Genomic DNA, 24,862 nt, shown 5'->3' on the forward strand with positions numbered 1-24,862 from the left:
AGGTTGGATGAGGCTTGTGCAGCCTGGTCTAGTGTGAGATGTCCCTGCTCATAGCAGGGAGGTTGGAACCTCATGATCTTTAAGGTCCCTTCCAACCTCAACCATATGATCAAAATACGTTTCTTTAAAGAGAAGGATGCCCTAAATTACATATAATACATAGCAGTGAAACAAAGTAATTTGTCTGTATTTTAGATGTCTTTACCCCAGATGTTTCTGTACCTTTAGGGCTTTATGATTTACTGTAGGTTTTTTCTCCTGATCAGAGAAGAGAAGGGGATACGGAACTGCTCATGAGTGGGCAGATGATCAAAATACGTTTCTTTAAAGAGAAGGATGCCCTAAATTACATATAATACATAGCAGTGAAACAAAGTAATTTGTCTGTATTTTAGATGTCTTTACCCCAGATGTTTCTGTACCTTTAGGGCTTTATGATTTACTGTAGGTTTTTTCTCCTGATCAGAGAAGAGAAGGGGATACGGAACTGCTCATGAGTGGGCAGCCACAGGAGACTATCCACTCCCAGAGACCTTGACTCAGAATAGTATGATCACAACATTCCACAATTAAAATAGTGTAAAATTTGCTTTGGTGTACCTGGAAAAAGCTAGGAGAGCAAGATTCCCATGAGGGAAGAAGGAGAGAGAAATGAGCAGGCAGCGAAAACGAACAAAAGAAACTAAGCTGGGAAGGGATCAAAGAGAGGAGTTGAATCTGTAGGTGCATATCCAGAAAGGCCTACACATCCATCAACGTGCCAGAAAAGACAGAGATACTGTTGCTTTCTAAAACCTACTCATTTTCAAAGACTGATTAGAGGTAAAGAGTCTTTTTGGTTTGGATTGGATTTTTATTACATGCAAACAAAATAAACCTACAGAAGATGGGCTCATCCAAACTGTAAGACCATGAGATATGAACAACATTGAAGCTCCTGCTGGGTGGAAACAATCAATATGGAAAACTAAACCAAACCAAAAAAACCCACAACAAAACAAAGCAAGCAAGCAACCAACCAAAAAAACCCACCACAAACAACTCACACAAAACCCCAAACAAAACAAAAAACAACTACAAAAAAACCCAACAACCACAACCCTGTGGAAGCAAATAAAATCCACCTGTCATTTAATTCTAATGGCAATACAACGAAATAGGTGTTCAGGAGTGCAGTTGATGAATAGAGCTATCTGAAAGCAGAAGGCAGTTCTGCTAAATGGGACTGTTTGCCAGCATGCCAACTTACTGCAGGACCACAGATTTTGGAATCTGCTCCTCAGAATTTACAATGATTGCCAGCAGCTCTGCTGAAACCTCTAGATATTCTCAGCAACTACAAGAAGATAGTGAACCAAACATTTAATGACAACGGGCAAGTCTGAATGCACTAAGTTGTTGACAACACAAAAAGTGACTCACTCAGTATCCCCTGACTTTAGAGAAATCTGAAGGCAAGGACTAGCTATCATACTCTCTCCTAGAATGCACCTCACTTTTGAGGAAAGTTCCCTGATAAAAATCCAAACAGCTACTGCCTTCTCAGCTTTCAAAGTCCTCCTTAAAATTCACCCCTGTCATCATTCTTCTGAATGCAGTCTACCAGCCTCTGTGGTCTTTGAAAATCCCATCTTAAAAGCTGACTCTGAGTACTAAATCATCTCAAAATAATCAGTAATGTGAAAGAATAAGCCTGGCAGTTAATTTACTCTGATTTTGAAACAAAGCAATGTTATGGGCTTCTATACATTCTAATCCACCCTTCTTTAGTCATACAAGTAGCTTAGAGAAGAGGGAAGACACTTACCTTTTTAGTGGGCATTTTTATTTTCAGGAGTTCTGCTTCTCGACTTAGCACTTGCCAAGGTGCATGTATACGGACAAAACTCAATCCTTGGCTCTTATTCTGAAACACAATATAGTGAAAACCATGTATATCAGTATTATTGAACAGAATGCAGTAATCAGGTTTCGAGATGCCAACTCTAACTAAATCATGCAACAGCTGGTCATCATGGTGAGTAACAAGCAGCCATTGCAGTTGGGCTTAAAAGTAACTTTTAATTAAAAAGCTGAACCTTCTAGTGCTCTAAAATCCAGAAATGTACTGCCCTCAGCGTAACTGTGTGCTCCTCATGAAGAGAGAAACCTACAGTTCCAGAAACCTCCAAGCTACAGCTCCCATACTCAGGCATTTTGTAAGGAATCTGACTTCATGAATGGGGTTTTGTGCCCATCTGAACCAACAAAGAAAAAACATTTCTTCTCCTCTGGGTTGGCTTTGCTTTAGGTTCTCATTTTCAGTTTTGCCATACTACTTCCTGGACATTTGATCAGATTAGTAGAGGGATCAGGCCCAACATTCACTGCCCTAAATATCTGCAGTTGAAGAAGCAACCGAAACAAAGCATTTAAATTTAACTTCTGAGGAGAATGAGTCTGATGTTTATGTAAATAACTGGTTGTGCTGTGCTGAGGCAGAAAATGACACAAGAGTACCACTGCACTGGCAGTTTGCTGCCATCTGGCCTGTTGAGAGGGTGCTGGCCTGGTAGCACATCTGAGTGCACAAAGGCACTCTCAGATCAGAAAGTAGCACCCCTGGCAAAAGCATGAAAATTAATTCTAGGTAAGTTGATACAGATTTTTCCTCAATGCACACAAATAAATTATAATAGTAAATCACAGAGATGAACGCTTGCTTTGGAGATTAAGGGAATAAAAATTGGGAGATTAGAAAGACAATAGGAGGACATAATTGGAGAAGAACATGGAAGTGGACAGGTGGAGACTTTAAAAGGTTGATTGAAGCTAATATTAACGATCTTTGTATAGCTATGTGCATGCTGGGGCTTTGGTGCTGGGGCATACAGCCACTTTGCATTTTCACACACACACACACACACGTGTAAGAATCAGGACAGTCCCCTTCCTTCAGAGGAGCATGAACCTCTCTTTGCACACCTTCATATATATGCTGAAATTAACAACTGAGACAATAAAACTGAAGAAGGGTGTCCAACTGGATGAGAAACACATCTGGGTTACATGTTGAAATGCAAAATTTAGGTGCCCCACCTGTGAGTACATGCCTATTATACATAGAAGCAGTTGCATATGTCTAGAGAAAGAACATTAACAGACAGAGCTTAATGTCTCTATAATCAACAAGCAGCATAATTCCACAAAACCAGGAGCATAGAACATATCCACAGAAATGCAGCAACTTCTGGTGGAAGCTGACTCCAGGAAAAGTTCTCTTTCTCAAAAGCTTTGAGTTAAGAAAAGTTTTAAACAGAAATAGGGGTCACAGTCTAAACATATGTCTAAATCTAAGAGACTATTGCAGCCCATTTACCTCAGAAAAGCCTCTCCTCTCAGCCACTGTGATATTTTCTTTTGTTTTCATACAATTTATACAAATTCCAAAATGAAGCTGTATCATATCACACTGGCATTAGCAATTTAGAACCAGTATCTAATCATTAGATATAGATGTATAAATGCTTTGAACTTCAGCTCAACACCAAACATGCATTTGCTGAATGTTTCATAATGTTTCCTGATATAATAATAATAATAATAATAATAATAATAATAATAATAATAATAATAGATGGAAATCCTACTCTTTTACTGCAGTCATTTTGCTCTAATTTCTGCAATCTGCAATGTGAACTACAAAGATCATTACATCACTTTGAGCTAACATTTCTTCAGTGGACCAATATTATTTTAAAGAGCAGAATGAGCTGCAGAATGTCTCTCATCAGTCCTTGGGGGAAGGCAGGTTTAAGAAAAGGAAGTAAAAATCTACTGGGCATGAGCAGATGTTCTGGTAATCATTTGATGAAAATATATTAGTAACAGATGATAGTTTAAATTTCAGTGGGTGAAGATCAGGAGGCTTCCTCAGAGCTTTTGGCTAAAATAAAGCATGTGTCCTCTGTCTGGGGGACTATAATGTACATTAGCAGAAGGAGGGACAGTCTGATCAAGTTGGTTCTTTCCAGATCTGGCTCATATGACTACACAGATTGCAACTAAAGTAAGTCAGACAATTTGAGACAAACGACCAGAATAAGAATAAGACCTCTGTATATTTGAAGAAAAATAGATCAGAAAGTTGTGCTTTTCATGAAGTGATATCAGATGCTGAGGAATCAGAGCCTTAAAAATCTTTAAAAGCCTTAAAAATCACCCCATTATAGGAAACTGAGGTAATTTTACTAAGGACTACTGCAAAATAAATAAAGTAGGGAAAACAGGACCAAGTGATTCCTGTTGCTTGGTGAACAAAACACGCAGAACAATAGACTGCTGAATATTTAGCTTCTGATTGCTAAAATACTAGAACGATGTTTCCCACATCTTCATGTATTTTCCTAACATTAAAATATAAAATAAATTTTAAATCATCGATCTCATACCATATCTCAAGGGATAAACCTCTAACTAGTTTTCTGTTGAGGCTTCAAAATAAAAACCTACACCAGCTATTCCTCTGGCAAGGCTCCTTTCCCCACTTCTCAAGCTTTCACCTGCAGCAGTTCCAGCCGTCTGTTTCCATGCCCTTTTTGCCTTTACAATTAAGACGACTGGTAAATATCTGTTCCTCTAACATATTCCCAGGGTGCTTATTGTGTTAAACATTAGCAAAAACTAGAACTTGCTTTTCTCATTGCCAGAGTGGATTTGTAACTATCTACTTGAGACATCCACTAAATGGTATAACTTGGTTAATCACCTGAAATGATCAAGGTACATGTGTTCATTAATACAATTTAATATTTGCTCTAATGAGATGCTGTCAGTCTTCTATTTTAAATACTTCTTCATTGTACTCTAGATGTATCATTAAACCTAACATGTTGTGCTGGCTAAAGTTACATTTCTCCAACCATTCCCTTGTTATTTGATACAGCCATCCTTAATCAAGTCCTTTTTCACTTACAGCTGATGTCCCATAGGACCTCATTCTTGGCTCTGCATTGTTCTGTGTCTCTATCATCACACTCCCTGATTATATTGCTCAAATGACTAAGTATTACTATGCAGATGACAAACAGATTTGTTGCTCTCATGATCCTTTTTTCATCAAATCTATATTCCATATTACAGAGCTCTTCCAATAAGTTTCAAGAGTGGATGTTTTTCAATAAGTTGGTTCTGAATTATTCCGGATCTATTTCTATCTTGGCTTCTTCTCTCTTTTATAAAGTTGAATTGAGCCTTCCTATTTCAATAGGAAAACTCAGCATTAAGGTCAAATGGAAGAAAATCTGGAAGGTCTGGTTTGTTTTTCAATCAGCACATGAAGAAATGTATCAGATGTTTCTTTCAGTCTATCACGTATTCCTAGTAGTTTAAAGTAGGACTTTAACAGCAGTCTATATTGAATTTTTTCTGTCTTATAGTGGAAATGTATGGGCTGAATTAAATTCATATTTCTCCAAGGAGACTTTATATCATTCATACCTTAACAGTAAAATACATTAGCTCCTGCTGTTACTGCAACTCTAAGATTTATTGCAAACTTATCATCATTAAGGCCATAGCAAAAATAAATGTATAACAACTACAAAAGCTCTCATATGGATGTATATAAAGAATATACTCCTTTGGATTATAATTTGAATATTGATAATCCAAAAAGTAATTATGTTTATGTTCTGAAACCTGGCTAGGCAAGCATAATAGCTAGATGATTTAGAAAATCTCTGCCTTAAAATTTAGATTTGCCCTTGAACTGAGGCTTCTACAACAGTCAGATATCAAGTGAGAATGACGTCATTCTATAGCTAGAGGTATATCTGTATTTCTCACCCACTGTGACAGCTACAGTTGTCCAACCATATCATGGAATATTTTTGAACCACTATAACACAATTACCATGCTGTTATTAATCTCTTGCAGTTCACGGTTCCTCAATCCCAGCCCTCGCAGGAACAGGTCACAGATTGAGGAGATGCACCATGAAGCATTCTCTATTGCAACAGAAGTTTGCAGAGAAGTCCCACTGCTCCATAAGGGGTGGAGCATGGCATGTGTAAGGTGGAGAGATTTGTAATAGTGCCATTATTTTGTCAGGTCAATGGGACTCCCACCTTACCTCATTCAGACAACTCATTTGTCAAATGCAAGGCATGCCACCTTGAAATGAAGTGTTCTCAACAGTTTATTTAGACAACTCTAGCATGAGCTAAAGCATATGAATCTAAGGGCATCATATTTGTCAGTCACAGTCAAGAAAACAAAAAGGGCAAAAACTGTAATTATACTATGGGAGAGTCTCAGACCTTTTTGTGATTAGGAAAACAACTCTGCAAATGGAAAATTCATTACTGAATGCTACATTTTAGTAAATCTTTCTCATTATTTCTTTATAATGAAATCCCTCATCACTCATCTTGTATTAAAGGAATATAGTTATATCTAATTTGCATATTAAAGGAAAAAAATTATTTCAAAATACTTGTCTGAAGGAAGAGATTTCTGCTGTGTATCTTAATGGAAACAAAAGAGAAATGCTGAAAGGTAGAAAGAAGCTGAAGTGATTTACTGCTGTCTAAGGCAGTCCAAAGGAACTGTTAATCTTACTTATTATTAAAAAATATATACACATAGGAAATGGCAATGCATAAATTATAACACCTGAAGCATGTAAACTTCCTTCTTAAAAAGACAAACTATCTGGGCCTTAAATATTTTATCCTTCTGTGGTTATTAAATTGAGAGAAATATACCAGATACGTACAGACAGCAAGTTTCTAATGGCTTCAGTTAACATAATCAGACATCTTTTGCTGATACTGGTAATACCAGCCACACTAGGAAAGTAATAATGAAACGATTTGGAGAGAGGAAAAAAGACAGGTCCTAGTAGCTCAGTAAAAATAATCATCTTCCCATTTATTCCACCACTGACTGGATCAGTCATGTCTGCAAATGCAATTGTTCAAAATTAATGTCTACTCTCCTGATACTAGCACTGGGAATTGAGGCAAATAACAATGTGATTTAATAGCGCAAACAAAATGCAAATTCTAGCTACTATCACAGAATTCTGATCACATACATTTGACAAAAGCTGAGCCAAACACTGAGTTCCTGGGTCTCTGCATGGGTAGCACGTGATGGAATCACACGTCACTGCCAGATTCAGACAGCGACTGAAAACTTCTGTTTTGTGCCGAATGTATTGGATGTCTCTCTGTACAAGGATTGGTGCTTTGCTGATCTTAATGTTCTGTATCCAAGATGCAAAATCAGTTTGTCACAAAGCATGTGTATCAAAGAGTATGTCAGTGACATTACAAAAAGAAAGGGCAGTGCACTTCTCCAGATGACACATCAAGACCCAGAATGTCTTGACATAGGCATGTCAGTCCCAAGCAATTCCCTACATATGTTCTCTCTATGATTGTGGGCAAGTAGTTTCATTCTTTCTGTCACAGATTAAAGGAAGACAAGGGAACTTCCCTCTATCAAGAGACATTTATGAAGATAAATACTGCAGTCAACAAATGAGAGTGTAGGGCTACAGACAGTAGTGATATTGGCATCTTATAATTATCTCATTTTCCTTCAAAAACCGTCGTCTTTTTACCTTTTGTTAAACTTCCCCTTTTCTATTTTCATTATTTCCTTGGGGTACTGATTTACCTCACTGTATGGCTGTATAATGCTCACTATAATGAGATCCTCATTAATGACTGCAGACTCTTGCAATAAATAATTAGCAGCACTCACCAACAGCTCCAAGAAGTTGTCCCATTCCTGACAGACAACCAGTCAAACACCGTGTAAGTGTAAAGATGCAAAGCACAATTTGTTCACTGATGGCAAAGGTAAACTCCACCCAAGTCACAGAGTTAGGTTTATTTGTAGCTGCTCAAACAATGTATGAAGCAGACATGCTCAAGTCCAAATTTCAGACCTCAAGCAAAGTTGCAATAATTTCCACATCCACACAGTTTGTCTTTCTTCATTTATACCAACACTCACGGCGTTAATGTCCTGTTTATTTTACTCTCTTATTCCCACCTTTGAATATAAACAGTTAAAGAATATACTAGTGTATATAAGCAAAGAACAGAACACCTTGGAATGAACGGTCTGGCCAAAACACTTTAAAACTATATAACCTTAAGTCCTTTTCAACTAAAATATTCCCTCTCATCTACAGACAGCAAGCGTCTCTTATCAGAAGATGACATAGGAACCCTAAAAACACCTGGGTGCTTCCTCTGAAGAAGGAAATATTTATTGGCAAGCAACAGAATTAAAACAAGCTGATAGAAACTCAAGCCCAAATGTAGAATAGATTGTTAAAAGTCTGCAAATGCAAAAAAAAAAAAAAAAAAAAAAAAAGACACAAACCTCTGTGTTACTGCAGTACTCAATACAGAACCTATATGGAGGTGAGTGACAAATACATCAGGATTGCCACTCAATTTTAATCCTATTTGAATGTATATTTTGGATTGAAAAACTAGCCCATTTTCCTGTTCGTTTTCCAAATACTTATCTATGGCTGTTAATGACAGTAGCATGAAAAATTAGACTTTCAAATGTAAAGCAAAATCTTCCCTTTTCCTTACTATAACATAACCAGCAAATTTATTCTATGTCAATTCCACAAACTTCTTGTTACAAAAGTACATCACAATTACAGCGCATTTTCTGAGACTGAAGAATAACAGAAATAATAGTAATAAAATGCAAAACTGAAAAATCCACCCAAATCAGACTTCCTCAAAAAGGAAGGGAGGAGTGTGTCTGCTCTATCACCTCCTGTATTTGGCAGTCTCAATGGAAAAACACGTAATCAGCTGGCCTGGCTACATTCAATGCCAAATTAGCTAAAAAATAAGCCAATATTCTGTAAAATACATCATATAAAACCTGATTATCAATAATAAAATCAACTAACTTCTTGAGGCCAGAGAGTTAACATTAAAAAGGGCAAAATGTAATTTCTCCTGAGAGAATGAGGCACACTAATCTGCACAGAGATGTATACCCTAAACAGTTTTCCAGATGAAGCAGCAAGATCATGGAAGTCAAACGTTAGAGCAGATAAGAGGCATGTTACCAGTAGGGGCAATTAATGAAATATAGTCTGAACCCCCAGTCTGACAGACTCTATCTGAAGACAAAAAATTTGGGAAAATGAAGAGCAATTAGGATACCAAACTGAAAACCAGAGGAATAGCACCTTAAAATACTGCTTTACCACTCAATACTTGGTCTGGGATATTAACAAACAAGTATATCAAGGGATGGTTTAATTTTGTGCTGAAAGAATTCCACAGAACCACAGAAGTATTCAGGTTGGAAAAGCCCCTTGGGATCACCAAGTCCAACCATCATCCCTACTCTACAAAATTCTCCCCTAAACCATATCCACCGACACCTCAACCAAACGACCCTTAAACACATCCATGGATGGTGACTCCACCACCTCCCTGGGCAGCCTATTCCAGTGTCTGACCACTCTTCCTGTGATGGTTTTTTCCTAATGTCCAGTCTAAACCTCCCCTAGTGCAGCTTGAAGCCCTTCCCTCTTGTGCTGTGGGGAGAATATTCTAGGATGAGAAACTCAGTTATTCTGCAAAACTGGGAGCAAGAAAAACAAACAAGCAAAAAAAAAAAAAAAAAAAAAAAAGAGCAGATTGAAGCAGCAATTGTCAAACAATATAAGACATGAGCAGTCTAAGGCGGGGCAATACATGAAGTGCATATTTCGGCCTACCAAAGAAAAAAATAGACAAATTTGTGTCTTTGCCTTCCACTCCTACAAATCCTTGCTGGCATTTGTATTACACAACTATTGCATTTGTTGTAAAGGATAATTAAAATGCATTGTAATATCTTTAGCCATAAAGTTCTTTGGTCAGATGGAGATCTCAATTACCCCACTTTGAGAGGACAGCACGTATTACTGATTCTTTGCACTCCTACTTCAATTTATCTTGGCTACTCTATTCTATTTCCTTACATTCAAATGACAATCTTGGTAATAAAGGAACAATCTTTTTCTTCTGTGTTTGTTCAGAACACACTGGATTCTCATCTGTCATATGTCCCAACAGTAGCATAAATAGCAGTAACCATGTAGACCTAGATCTGGCTATGTAACTTTATCACAGGATGTTTTAACATTAAAAATAAAACTTTATAATTCACTATTAAAAATATAGGTGGGGGTTTTGCCAAAAAAATCACAAATCTATCACAGATAACTGAACAGATGTTTTAGCTGAAACAGGCTTCAACTGGAACACTCACACATACACAAAATGACCTCTGAATACTGGTACAATATGATTTTAGAGCTTAAATTTTGTTTCAAGACATTTAACTAAATATTTGCAACACGTGTTAGCACTTTTCAAATGTTTATAGAGATGGTTTACAAGAAATTACACAACTAATTGCAATGCTTCCTTTTGACTAAAAGCACAAACACACATATGCAAGTTTATGTAACTCTGAATGTCTGAAGAGTGCTTTCGTTCCCCTTAAGTCCACTTGTTAGTATAGATACAGATATATACACATGCACAGTATATGTACACACAGCATTATATATATATTCCCAAATTAGAAACCTCTATTAGAGCTTTGACCCTCTGAGGAGATGGCCTTGGCATTCAAATCTTCTTCTCCTCCTACCCCCACCAAAGGAAAAAACAGCATTTGGGTTTCCCACGAGCAGTATGAGAACAAAGAGTAGCTCTGAGACCTGAGCAGGAGCCTGACACTTTGCTACTCTCTAAGGCAGCCTCCACTGGTCCCCTCTCTGTCATCCATCCAAGCACCTCATCTATTACAGAATCACATAATTTTTTTAGTTGGAAGGGATCTTTAAGATCATCAAGTTCCAACCCCCCTGCATGGGCAGGGACACCTCCCACTAGAACAGGCTGCTCAGAGTCCCACCCAACCTGCCCTTGAACACCTCCAGGGATGGAGCCCCCTCAGCACCTCTGGGCAGCCTGTTCCAGTGTCTGACCACCCTTATGCTGAAGAATTTTTGCCTGATCTCCAACCTAAATCTCTCTTCTTTCAGCTTAAAACCATTACCTCTCATCCTCTCACTGCAAGCCCCTGTAAAAAGCACCTCCCCAGGTAGGTCCCCTTCAGGTTCTGGAAGGCCACTATGAGGTTCCCCCTCAGAGCCTTTTTCAGGTTGAACAACCCCAACTCCCTCAGCCTGTCCTCAGAAGAGAGGTGCTCCAGCCCTCGGATCATTTTCATAGCCATTCTCTGGATACGTTCCAACAGGTCCACATCTTTCTTCTGCTGGGGGCACCAGAGCTGGACACAGTATCTAGGTGAGGTCTCACTAGGGCAGAGTAGAGGGGCAGAATCACCTCTCTTGATCTGCTGGCCACACTTCTTTTGATACAGCCCAGGATAGAGTTAACCTTCTGGGCTGCAGCTGCACATCAGTGGCTCATGTCTAGCTTTTAATCCACTAGTACCCCCAGGTCCTTTTCCACAGGGCTGCTCTCAAGTGTGACCTCCCCCGGCCCGTATTCACATCCTCCAGCCCAGGTGCAGGACCCTGCACTTGGCCTTGTTGAACATCATGAGGCTCATCTGGGCCCACTTCTCTAGCTTGTCCAGGTCCCTCTGGATGGCATCCTGTCCCTCTGGCATATCAACCACACCACCCAGCTGGGTGTCATCAGCAAATTTGCTGGGGGTGCTCTCAATGCCACCATCAATATCATTAACGAAGATATTAAACAACACTGGGCCTGGCACTGACCCCTGAGGGACACCACTTGTCACTGTTTTCCATCTGGGCTTAGAGCCACTGACCACTACCCTCTGGATGCGACTGTCCAGTCAATTCCTTATCCAGTGATAGTGAAGTCCACCCATCAAACTCGTATCTCTCCAATTCAGTGAGAAGGATGTCATGAGGGACCATGTCAAAGGCCTTGCAGAAGTCCAGATAGATGACATCCACTGCTTTTCCCTGGTCAACTGATGTAGTCACTTTACTGCAGAAAGCCACTAGGTTGGTCAGGCAGGATTTGCCCCTGGTAAAGCCGTGCTGGCTGTCCTGAATCACCTCTCTGTCCTCCATGTGCCTTAGCATGTCTTCTAAGACGATCTGTTCCATGATCTTCCCAGGCACAGAGGTGGGGCTGACAGGTCAGCAGCTCCCAGGGTCCTCCCTTCTACCCTTCTTAAATATGGGCTTAATAAGCCCTTTCTTCCAATCACCAGGGACTTCACCTGACTGCCATGACTTTTCAAATACCATGGTGAGTGGTTTGGCAACTACATCCACCGGTTCCTTCAGGACTCTGGGATGTATCTGATCAGGTCCCATGGGCTTGTATATCTTCAGGTTCCTCAGACGGTCACAAACCTTGTCTCCACTTGTAGTGGGGGAGATGTTGTCTCTCTGCTCTGCATTTTGTGGGCCATCAACATGAGAGTTGTGAGGAGAGGAGCTGCCAGTGAAGACTGAGGCAGTTATTTCCTTCACAATATCCCGCTCATGGCAGTATGGGAGAAAAAATAACCTGGGCACCTGAGTCCTTGATTATTCTCCCCAATGCCCTGAAGTCATTCTTGATTCCCTTTGGACTTTTTGTAACAATTTCCTCACTACCCACCTGAAATATCAGTAGTAGGTAGTAGTCAGAGGGGCATACCAGGTTAGAGACCTTTTTTGTAAAATCTCCTACCCATGCCCCAGGGAGGCAACATACCTCCTTGTGTGTTGGGACCCTTCAATAAATAGGGCCCTCCATTCCTCTGAGCAGGGAATCACCAATGACAGCAACTCTTTGCTTTTTCTTAACAGAAGATGTTGTTATACGAGCAGGCTGACTCACGTTAGGCCTCTCCTCTGTCCCAGATGGTCTATCATCTGTGATGTCACTAGTCTGCCCCTCACCTTCCAGAGCCTCATACCTCTGTTGTGCAGACTTATCTGAGGGGAGGATGTATGAAGGGAAGGGGGATGCCTACAGCCCCGAGCAGGCACCTTCTTCCACTTCCCTTCATCTTCATGCTTGCCATTGCTCAACTGGTAGCAGGAGGGCTGAGGACCCTTTTTTTCCCCTTCCTGCATCTCTTGATGTACCTGCCACCATCTAGCAGGCTCACAACTCACACAGGGCATTGGTAGGTTGCCATTGCACATTCATTCAGGATGGTGTAAGTTACCCTCCTTGAGCCAACAGTCACATTTACATAGCTCGATAGTAAGTTTCTTCAGCCAGATCAGTTCTCTGAGAACTAAATCAGAGTTTTAAAAACCAATCCATTTTTCAACTGGATCCACAGTTTGAGCAATCAGCTCCTGGCAGCACTGCAAGACACAGGAATGTGCAAGACAAATTGTTCAGTGCATGATTCACAGAATCGCTAACTCAGATCAGCCTGCCTTGTGCCTTCAGGATGCTTGCACAAGTGAAAAGAATAAAAAAACAAACAAACAAGAAAGAAAATTTCTGTTTGACTCAAATACTATGTCCAATTATTAATTTTCCTTTTTTTTTGTCTTTTATTTTTTTAAAATACCTGGGCTTGAATAATATCTAGGCATAATATCTTGAATAATATCTTGAAACAGCATTTTGAAACCAACGAGAAATGCAGTTTATAAAAAAGGATAAAGCAAACTTTGTTTTTACGAAACTTTGGGGTTTTCTCTCTCAAATTAATAATTTAATTGGTGTTAATTCCCAAATACTTTTAATTAATCATAAATGTATTTTCTATTAAAATCTCACTCCAGTACACTTTGCCTGCCTGTAGTTAACAGGCATCTATCAATGTCTAATCAGGATATATTTGCCAAACCCAGCTTTTTAGAGAAAAGTAATGTTAAATTTATATAAGCAGTGCACTATTTTTCCATCAACTGCAAAAAACCAGACTGGTAATCAACATTTAATAACTATAAAAATATAAAAAACTTAATTATTATTTAGTTTCTTATTAAATACTGAAGTTTTATATTTATAAGAAGCAGCATATAATACAGAGAGCTGTTTCTGTTACAGACAAATGTCAGAAGAAAGACAAAGTCATTGAGAGGAAGAAAAGCTGAATAAGTATGGAGGGTGTATGCAGGCTAAAAAAATCATATGAAGAACAGAAGCCACAAGAAGCACATTTTCAGTTGTGAGAATTAACTGTAAAGATTAATATACATGCTACTAAAATACAACTTCCTATTTTTTATTCTCATTCTACTTCACATGAATGCTTTCATATATTTTAAAACCCATTTGCCAGTGAAAAGAGTTTGCATTCACCTAATTCTCACCTTCACTTTTCTGTTGTTTTCTGTTCAACAACAAAGGGCATATAAAATTGGAAACCAGAACTATAAGAAACCCAGACAGAATGCCAGGAAGACAGGGACAAGGAGGTCTTGTTCCCACTGATACCTTCAGTCCCATGGTAGCTTTTGGTTAGTTATGTTTTATTACTGTCCTCATGTATTTAACAAGAAAGGTGTAGTATTTAACTCCTCCTTGAAGTCTGACGTTTCACAGCAGTTTTGGCATTGACATGGAGATAGACCGAGGTATGAGTCTTGCCAGATTTTCAGCCAAGCACTCAGTCTTCACAAGACAAGTGCTACTACTTTAGGGAATGAAAAGGAAGGCAGCTGAAGGAGCAGTTCACATGCAGGAGGTAACAGGAGCTGCTTAAGCTCCTGCCGTTCTTCTGAACCAGGTGATGGGGTTGAAAAGGCAGCTGAGAGCCAGGACAAACTTTGTTCTTCAAAGGTGCCTGTCCCTTTATACCGATTATATGTACACAGGCACTCACCTTTGATAGGGAGAGTATGAGACACTGAATTTACCCTGTCCTGCTTCTACTTGAAAACCACTTAGGTTTGTACTAAGGAAATGCCCTTTTTGCTTTTACATTTGTTACACCTTTCCCTCTGTTTTCAAGGGTCCAAGCAGCAGGAAGATGCCCACTGCCTCGTTTTCTGATTTGAGTACAGCTTTTGATGTATAGTTCCTTGACTACACTCATTATTGTCTTTTTAATTATACCGGAGTGCTCCATAATTACATGCTGATTATTTTCTTTGATAATTACCACTGACACATGCAAGTAAATGAATACATTTTAAAGCCACCTATTAGTCTTTTGTGATACTTAAAATTACACATCATTAACAAAATTGGGTTAACTTTATAATGAAATTTACATATTTAATGAAATAATGGAAATTGATAATTAATTACAAGGGGCACCATACATTACTGCAAATAGCTAAACTGGTATCAGGAGGGTTACCAATCACTATATTATAAACTATACCTACATTTTAATCCTAAAATGGGCTGTTTGATAACATAATCTGGCAGGTCTCCTGATCTGTGGGTTTTGTCCTGCCAGGAAGTGAGTCTGATAATAGTACTAGAGCATTATGAAGATCTAGAAATTAACAACAATTTACAGCTGGATCTAGGAGCACTTCAAAACATGGTCTGTGCTGACTTTTCTGTGAAGAGACTTGCCAGCTGCTGGCCAGATGTGACACAATACCCTTAATGAACAAATACTTTCCAGGAGAGCCACTCATGACCCGTGGCATACAGGTGAAAAACAAACTGGGATCCCTTGTGGTGCAAGCTGGAACTTCTGCAGTTACCATGGTGCTCTCAAATGCCTCCTGCAACAAATCACTTGAAAAGGAAAGCAAGTTCTCTAATGAGCAAGTTTTGGTGCTGAACAGAAGCCAAGCTTGCCAGCTTTGGGTGAGCACTTTCTTAAGGACAGTTTTACTTTAAAACAGGAAAGAGGAACAGAGAATCAAGAGAAGTCTTTGAAAGATAAGCAGCTGTGAAGTGTGAAGCCCTCACGTATGTAGCAATGCCCAGATTTTCACAGAAGAGCAGACATTATGACCTACACAGCCATGTGACTGACTGACTGTAACTGATGGACAGCAGGGGAGGGTGAAGGACTGACTTCACACAGCCCAAAGAAAGGTGCACAGTCACACCGAGGAGAGGCAGGGCTGCTACAGGTATAGAATATGAAGATGAAAGATCATCATGGAGAGAAATGGAGCACCCTGTCAAGGGCAATGGTCTGTGGTGGATAAGCAAGCAGTCCTGCAGAAGGCTGGTGTGAAGGTACAGTAGTGAAGACAGGAGGCCAGAGACAGGTGAGCAGGTCAAGCACTAGTGCAGTGAAACAGTTACCAGGCATCCACCTGTGAAAGCTGAGCAGTGCCACGGGAGGGAGAGAGTAAACACTATCTGCTGAACTCACAGAGACCTGTGACAAGCAACTGAGCTTGCCAGAGGTACAGGGCACCCCAGAGTATTGACCTGCCCTGCAAAAGCCTGAAACTACATCTACACAACAAAGAATGTCCTATGAATTTTCCTAGGTCCCACTATCCAGACTGTGGACAAAGAAAGGATGCAGCAGCATTCCAATGACCTCCCATAGGCACATGATCTTCAGGATGTTACTTTGTCTTGACTACCCAGCAGGGTTTGGAGGCAGTTGAAGATTTGTCAGTGTTAAGAGGAAAGCAAAGAATGAATATTCAAAGCCTGTCAAAACAAGTATGGAATATGAGAGTTGAAAAAAGAGCAGGAACACCAGAGTTTTTCAAGACAGGCATCATCAGGGCTTTACAACTTGCAAGTGACTGATGATAATGGCACATGAGTAAGTCAAGAAAGGGATAGAAATAATTACACATAAAGCCAGAAAAACTAAAGATGACCTACAGAACCTGCACTGGAGTTAAAAAATTGTTTCAAAGCATTACAAAAGATAAGTAATCCTTCACATCCTGTGGCCAGCTTCAATGGGAGCAGAATTAGGACTCAGTGATTTGGAGAAAATTCCTAAGCATAGGATGAGTAGCAATATCCCTTCCCCATTTCAAAGGGATTAAGGAAAATCAACAGTAGTTTAAACTAGCACTTTGGAGGTGCCAGCTTGGAATTCTGCTTAATTATTTGCAAGACCTTGAATATATTCCCTATCTTTGAGATGCTATATTTTCTTTGCGTTACTAAGTCACTCCAGGTAAACCATGACTGAGTTTAGTGAACACACAGACAAAACCTGCAGACAAATCCCCTATTTCCCAGCTGGTGAAGTGATGCCATGACTAAGGGAAGTTCACTGTGCTCCTCTGGAAGAGAAAAATGTTGGTATTCTTCCACAGTGCTCAGTGTTGTCACTAACCTAGGGTAAGTTTTGGCCACTTCCACATTTTCAGGAGAATGTTTCTAAGAAATGTCTTTGTGTTCCCCCTAGAAAGGTTGCTGCTTCCAAAGACAAGAAGGAATATCAATCTACATAGCTTCATTTTTTCCCCTAACTACCAGGGGAAAATTCTCATTCTCTCTCAAATACATTTTGTTAATTTGCTTTACCACTAGACATCTTACGAAATTCCAAGGTCATCTACCTAACTCCACCATAGGTCTCAAACCTTTTTGTTGACTGCAGTCATGCTCTAAAATTATTTCAAAATCAAGGACCTGAAGGGAGAAGCCAGCAGTGAATGGATTGATGAATTAATTCCTGACAGAACTTGAGTATGGAGCTAAAGAAACATATATACCATATCCATCAAAAAACCCCAAAGAAACCCAAACCACAAAACCAAACACCAAACAAACAAACAACAAAACCACCAAACAAACCAAACCAACAACAAAAAAAAACCAAAAAATAAACTTATTTTGTTCAACTATTCTGTTTCATTTGATGAAATCATTGTTACATTCATGCTAACCAGGAATAACAGTGTAGATATTCATATCTAGGCCCTACATTATTTTTTCTTTTGCTTATTGCCATAAGCACATACCTGTACACATAAGGGAGACTTACTAGTGCTCACACAATTAACAGCCCTATGTATCAAGAAGAGAATTCACCCTGACGGGTAAATTTTCCATGCTGTGCATGGGGATTTAGTTATGTAACTCCCATTAACATTAATGAGAACTGTGCAGCCTGATGCCACTCTGCTAAAACCCTTTTCTTCATTGTTCTACTCAGGCTAAAGTAATTTCTGATCTGGAACATCAGAAGGAAATTTGTGAGACAGTTCTGAATTATTTGCCTTGTCTTATGATTTTGAATACCTTACAATAACTGGCAAGGACACTTCTAGCTGAAAACAGTCTGATTACAATCTTCTTTATGGCTCATGTATCAGAATCCTTTTTTTTTTTTTTTTTCCCCAGGATGTTGGCATTAAAAGAGCCATGGTTTATAGAGAACCAATCTCAGTTTGACTAAGTAGCTTAAGGTCTCTTCTTCTCCAGAAATCCCAGTTTCTGGTATGTTAAATGCTTATCAAGCAAAGCCCCTTTGAGGGACAGACTGCTACAGAACATGGCCTAGACTACACTGGAGGGACAGAAGTGATCTTGCTTCTTGCAGAACCAGAAAAGCCCTGCCTTCATCTACATAGGCCTGCCAGGTCATTGTAGGAGGGAAAGAAGAATTCCTGTGAGAAGCATCATAACACTGTAACAATGCAAATGCCAGCATGGTGGCTATGAATTATGACAGCATATTTAATGTTTTCTATTTGTTCCTATAGATGCAAAACGTGTCACTCTTACCAGACTGAAAAGGCAGCTTCTTGAAACTATATTTAAAAACATGAAGTGCTGCAAAGTTCATAAGTACTGTACATCCAACAGTTTCCATTGCCAAGATCAACTTGATGCTCAACATTTTTGAAATTAGGAACAGTAGTCAGAAGCTGCAGGTTAAGTACCATCAAACATATCCACTCTTACATTGAGGCAAAATACATCAGGGCTTCAAAAACCTGTTTCCCCTTTTGTGATACTGTCACTCTGCAAATCCATTCACAGCTTCAGAACCTATATATGACCCCAGAGGTCGTTCTGATTTCAAAGGGAAAACTACCTTTTCTTTTCCTTTAAAAGAACCTTCCACTATCCATAATTAACAACTTGAATATTAATCTAGTTTTCATTCCAAAATGCCTTGACCTCATATACAATATACAATTTTAAAATGTACACACCATAAAATCTCTAGTTGTGCATCTGGAAGGGAACAATTCTTTCCATATTGTGGCTGTTTTCCTGCAGAAATATGCTTGCCTGTCCAGTCATAATATCACAAGTAACAGAACTTTCAATAACTTAAATTTGGGTACAATGACACACACCATTTGAGCCATCAATAGAGCAAGAAGACCCTAGAAGAGTCCAAAACATATGAAAATCATCCTACAAGCCTAAGTCATTATTTACATTACCTTTCCCTGGATCTGCCTAAGGATAGCAAATTCCACCCCTTCACTACACATGTACAAAAACAGTTGGGTTTTTTTTCCTGCAAGACAGTCCTGTCCTTCAAAGACAAAGTTCCAGAGCCAGGTACCCTCCAGCCTTTTCTTCTGCTGGAGTCCTTCCCCAAATCTGAGATGGCAAAAACTGGGGAATCCCACTTTATAGCATTCCTTTGGCAAAGTTGCTACCATACTATTGGTTAGTGGGTGAGGTTTTTTTCTTTCCATGTTTTTGCTGTGTTTTTTTTCCTCAATTCTTCTTCTCTTTCTTTCTCTCTGACATTCCAGTTTTAATTTGTAATTCCTTCTCTCTCCCCTCCTCCAGCTAAGCCATTCAGGAGTACTCAATGACACTTCCATAAAAGTGGACTGGATTTTGTTCTGCTTTGTAAGTGGAAAAAAATATAACACTGGGCCAATGCTTAATATGACAATGCAGAAGCTCTGGACAGTGAAGGCTTTTCCATAGCCAGTTGTATCAGAGGCCAAAACAGAAGCAGCAGAGGTACAATATCTCTTTCTAAGAAACCATTCATTGGCTTCACTTCTATTGCCCTGTGAAAGTAGCCACGGCACCTCCTGTTTGCTGTCCCGAGCTCTAGAAGAGAATCCTATTCTCTGCTCACTGGAAGATGTGCCCCACTCTCATCTTCCATAGAGAAACAAATGAGTCAAGAACAAATCCTATTCCCTACTTTATCCATCAATTTTTTTTTTTCTTTTGTCTTTGCTTCTCAGTTTTTGTCTCTGAAACAGAGTTTTCAGAATCTGCTTCTATAAGGTCAAAAAGCATGAGGGAAGAACAGAGAGGCACCATCTTAGTTTGGATCTTTAACAACAACATAAAACAGTACATAAATTAATGTATATATGTACAAAAGCAACATATTTTAAAAAGGGAGCACTTATCTACAGTGCAGCATCCACTCCCAGGTAGGATTCTCAATGTTTCTCACTTAGGCAAAGGAGTTGTGGGCAGACCTGCTTTCCTTTGCATGAGGTATGAAATCATGAGTAAGAAGGAATGTCTCCAAAAAATAACAAATATCACACAGCAACTATTCAATCAGCAGAAAGGCAGCAGTGATCACTCCTTTGATATCAGAGATATCTGTTGAGCTGCTATAGACAACGTAGGCAGTTGCCTGGAGATAACAAAACAAACAAGGTCCCATTTCCACTGCAAAAGAACCTCTGCAATTCTGCCAAAGAACAGGTTGAGATGCATAGGGTAGCAGGCACTACAGCTGGAGCAGTCCTTAACCAGCACCTGTAGAAGCTGACTCCTCACCCCAATGAACAGCAGGATGATTTCTGTCCTTTAAAAGGTCAGAAAAGCAACAAATCCCAGGACAAAAACCCCTAAAATATCCCATGTTTTATTAATCTATTTTCATGAAACCACGCTGCAACCTGCGCTGGCCTCAACAACTTCCATCAATTTTCACTACTTCAGCCTCCAAGACTTCTCTGCAGACTCCTGAGCTCCTGCAGCGTCATCAGTGCAGTGTGACATCCCTCAGGGCCTCCTGTATTGTTCTGCAAATAGTCTCCATGGGTTTAATTTGCAAAATAAAATTTCTACTGCAAACAAGACCACTGATAATTAAAAACTGTTTTCACGGCTTCATCTGTGAAGAAGTCAAGCAGCTGATTTTGCCACTTTTCATCCCCTACCCTACAAGTGTCCAGTTCTTTCCCTGCTATTCCCTGGCAGAGATGTATAAGCCATTTCTGTGGGCTTCTCACCTACCCAGCTGTTTGAAGAAAGAGAAGTAGTTCCTCCAGCAGGTGACAGGACTCAAGACGTGACACAGTGAAACGGATACACAAGTTCAGGAGTTTATTTGCCATTTCTACCAGGCAAAAAGACAGTGACAGAAAGAGAATCTACCACGATCTCAAATTTAAGGTATTGATCCCTTCATTTCCCAGCCTGCAGGTGATTAATGAAATTTATGATTGCTAGCCTAAGAGCTCTATAAATGCTATTGATAACATACAGGCCCATTTTTTGTACATCTTTCCAATTTTCTCTAAATCCCTCAGAAGCCACTTTGACTAAGGTATCTAATAACTGAGCATTAAGCATCTGGATGTTAATTAAAATACACAGAGTGACTCTGTAAGCCCATTCATCTATTCAGGTCACAACTTAATCATTAAAAAAACATTAAAAAACATCCATAATATGGGCTTTTCAGCATTGGCAGCACAGTCTTTCTACCTGGTCACCTGTTGTCATGAATCCTTATTTTAGTACTGATTGAACCACACCTAATTCCCATGAAGCTACTCCAAAACCCTCTCTAAAAGGGAGACATAATTTCCTCTTAAATAGTTAATTAACTTGACAATAATTCATCACGTCCACTTGACTATGATGGAAAACCTTGCCTTTCCTGTTCAACTTTAATTTTATAAGAGCTGTGTATTACATTTCAGCCCCATATAAGTAACATACAGGAGCAGAATATGTTTTAGCTAATTAATGCTTCTGCAATTAGAGTAGTTGAAAAATAACCATCAAATATTTATATAATAAGTACACTAAGAGGGCCCCAAAGAAGTATTGTCTTCTTCTGAGTGCTGTACTATGACAGAGTGAAATACAAATTCCAAAGACCTAGAGCACAAAAGACCCCAGTCTACTTCCAGTAGCACTTTACTCTGCATATATTCTCATTTATATAAATTTCCTTATCCTTTTCAAATTAATGTTAGCTACTATTAAGAATTCCTCTGCACTTGAGTTGAATGAACAGCTATAAGAGACAACTATAACATTCACACTGAGTACCTGCAAGATGTCTCACATATACTAAGGGCATGAGTTGCTTTTCTTTGAATTATCTGCAAATTTTGGAAAAAAGACATCTTTTTCAGGCTCTTAATTACTACTAAATTAAGCAATATTCATAACCTTTCAACCAAAAGTTGAAACATTATATACAGAAAAATATTTTTTCGAGAAAAAATGGTCTGTTAAAAAATACTCTTGACCAATGGAATTCCACTTTTTCACCATGAAAAGTATTAGAATTAAAATCAGCTCCATGTGATGTAAACGTGATGCTAGGGAATATAGCAGACCCAAGAAAACACTCGTGTAGCAAGAATATTGATGGCACTGCTGAACAGAAACATCCTCAGCTAGAGGTGGGGGCAGTAGGAGACAGAAAGAAAAAGCCCCTCTGCAGTGAATAATTTGCCACTACATTATTTTGGCTACTCTTGTCCTTTAGAGCTGAAGACAGAAGATAGGGCCTTTTCCCACTGGCAAATGAAAAAAGAGAGCATCTGAGTGCAATTTAAACCCACTGATAAAAGTCAGCTGCAGTAACTTTATATATAAGTTTTTATTTGGTTTCAGGTTGGGGTGAAGGGGTTGGTTGTTTGGCTTGGGAGTGGAGGTTGTTTCCATTTGGGCAGAGGAAGGGTTGGGAGGTGGTTTGTTGGCTGATTTTGTTTTCTAGGTTTGTTTAGTTTTTTCAAAAACATGCCTTAGAATGTCAAGCAGAAAAATCCAGTCACAACCACCATCATTAGTAGGTTTGTTATCAACAGCACTACATCAGCTGATCCACTGGGGACCTTAAGGACTCCTCTGCAAAGTGTAACATAGCCAACACAGCTCAATGAGACATCCTTACAACTATGCTACCTCTAAAATTCAAATTAGAAGAGCTTCTTGGACAGTAATTTGCATTTCATTTTAAAATTGTGATTAAAAAAAAGATACTTTTACCTCCTAAATGCTCTTTAGCAAAGTACATTTCATTTCCAGTGTGCTCAATTTTGGTGGAATGCATCTCCAGTGTGTTCTCATTCTACTCCTGTAATGCATTCCCATACATAATACTAATTGAATACAATCCATGTTGCATTTGCAGTAATTAAAGCAGCAGTTCGACTCAATTTTGAGTGAACTACTGATGCTCCATATTGGGTGAAACACAGCAGTTCCCTTGGAACAAAATAGAAGAAAACACACCAAAAAAAACACAAAAAAAACCAAACCAAACAAAAAAAAACCCACAACACTCACCTAAAAAAAAAACAACAAACCAACCAAACAAAAAAGCCAACAACAACAAAAAACACACCCAAAAAAACATAAAAAAACTCTCAACCCCAACAACTGTCTGCAATGTCAAAGGTATTTATTTCTATTCCTGGTAGTCAAGGTGAAATATTTGAGGGTACTCTTAAGGTGACCCTATCTCAAGCAATTCTTGGTGCATTCCATGCAATTGTGCCACTAGTGTTGAACAGGGTTTATTTGGAGATGACTGCCATGGCTCTGGCCAGCTCCCAGGGATAAATGTGGCCTGCTGGCATTCCTTCATGGTTTACAAAGACAAGCCAAAGAATCTGGGTTCTGGCAGGGACATGTAGGAAAAAGTGGCTTACTGTATTGCCTTGAAGCACAGCCTGCAAATGCTTAACACTATGCAGATTAGCATTAAGTGTTTAGAGGTTCTGTATTAGTGGCGTCTACATTAGTCACTATGTAACATTGTAAAATATGAGGTAGTTAATTCTACATACATGTGCAAGAGTCAACACCAGGCTTATTTTATCTAACTTTAGTCAAACAGGCCAGTCACAGATCCAAACACTATTTTTACTCATACCAATCCATGGAGAGCAGTAGTTCTGTCTTGCTGACTGCTGTCATCAGATGGGTACAGGGAGTTTCCTCTTCTTTCCTTTTCTTCCCACTGAATGCTGCTTCCCAAATTATGCTAATTCAGTTGTTTTCATGGGCACAGGCTACAATGGACCACCCAAATGTGTTGATTGGAAGAAAAGATAACTAGCTAAAGAGCTCCTTAAACCTAATCTGACACTTACGGTGTCTGACACACCGATCAAGACTGAAAGTTGATGGTGGCAGTTATTTGTTATAACACATTAATACATGCTGTGGATCAGGTATGACTTTACCAGGGACCATGTTAAGAAGACTGTCAAATCTCATTATGACCACCTGTCATTATGGGTATTCAATGTCAATTAGAGAGGAAGATGATGTAGGATTCAAATTCATGCCCATTGCCTCCATTGTGAATTTTGTCATGCACTTGAAAAATAATATCTCAGTTTAAAAACAGGAAAACAAAAAACAACCCAAATCCTAGAAGGTTACATTAAGAACAAACAAAGTTTCTCTGGAGGACAGCAATAAGAAATCATAGAAAGTTGTAAGGGACTTGCAAACTAGTCAAAAATTCCTTAATTAGCAAATAATTCAGCTGATACAGTAACAGACTCCTTGCCTACTTTCCAAAAACTCAAAAAATATTCATACTCCCCTCTCCACATAAAAATTATATCTCTTCATTTGTTTTCTTGACTCTATTCTTTCACACAATGAATTGACAATACAACGAGAATGGTGTTTGTCCCTAGTTATTCAGTATATAACCACCTGAACACCGTATGTTAACAACCATATTAACATCATGGGAATTCCCACTTTTTCCAAAAGGTAGTTGTAGAAATAAAGATTTTTAAGTTGTCATAATGTTATCCTT

General features: G+C 39.1%; 1 protein-coding gene across 1 annotated transcript in view; it reads right to left on the reverse strand.

The window, feature by feature from the left end:
- The window catches only part of ANO2 (anoctamin 2, calcium activated chloride channel), a 156,483-nt gene that overhangs the window by 127,703 nt on the left and 3,918 nt on the right, over positions 1 to 24,862 (reverse strand). The window contains exon 2 of the mRNA XM_010004927.1: positions 1,808 to 1,906. Within this exon, the coding sequence (XP_010003229.1) occupies positions 1,808 to 1,906 (99 nt within the window). The remainder of the gene's footprint in view (positions 1 to 1,807; positions 1,907 to 24,862) is intronic.

This window comes from Chaetura pelagica, unplaced genomic scaffold (genome assembly GCF_000747805.2).
Source record: "Chaetura pelagica isolate M959 unplaced genomic scaffold, ChaPel_1.0 scaffold429, whole genome shotgun sequence".
Taxonomy (NCBI): domain Eukaryota; kingdom Metazoa; phylum Chordata; class Aves; order Apodiformes; family Apodidae; genus Chaetura; species Chaetura pelagica.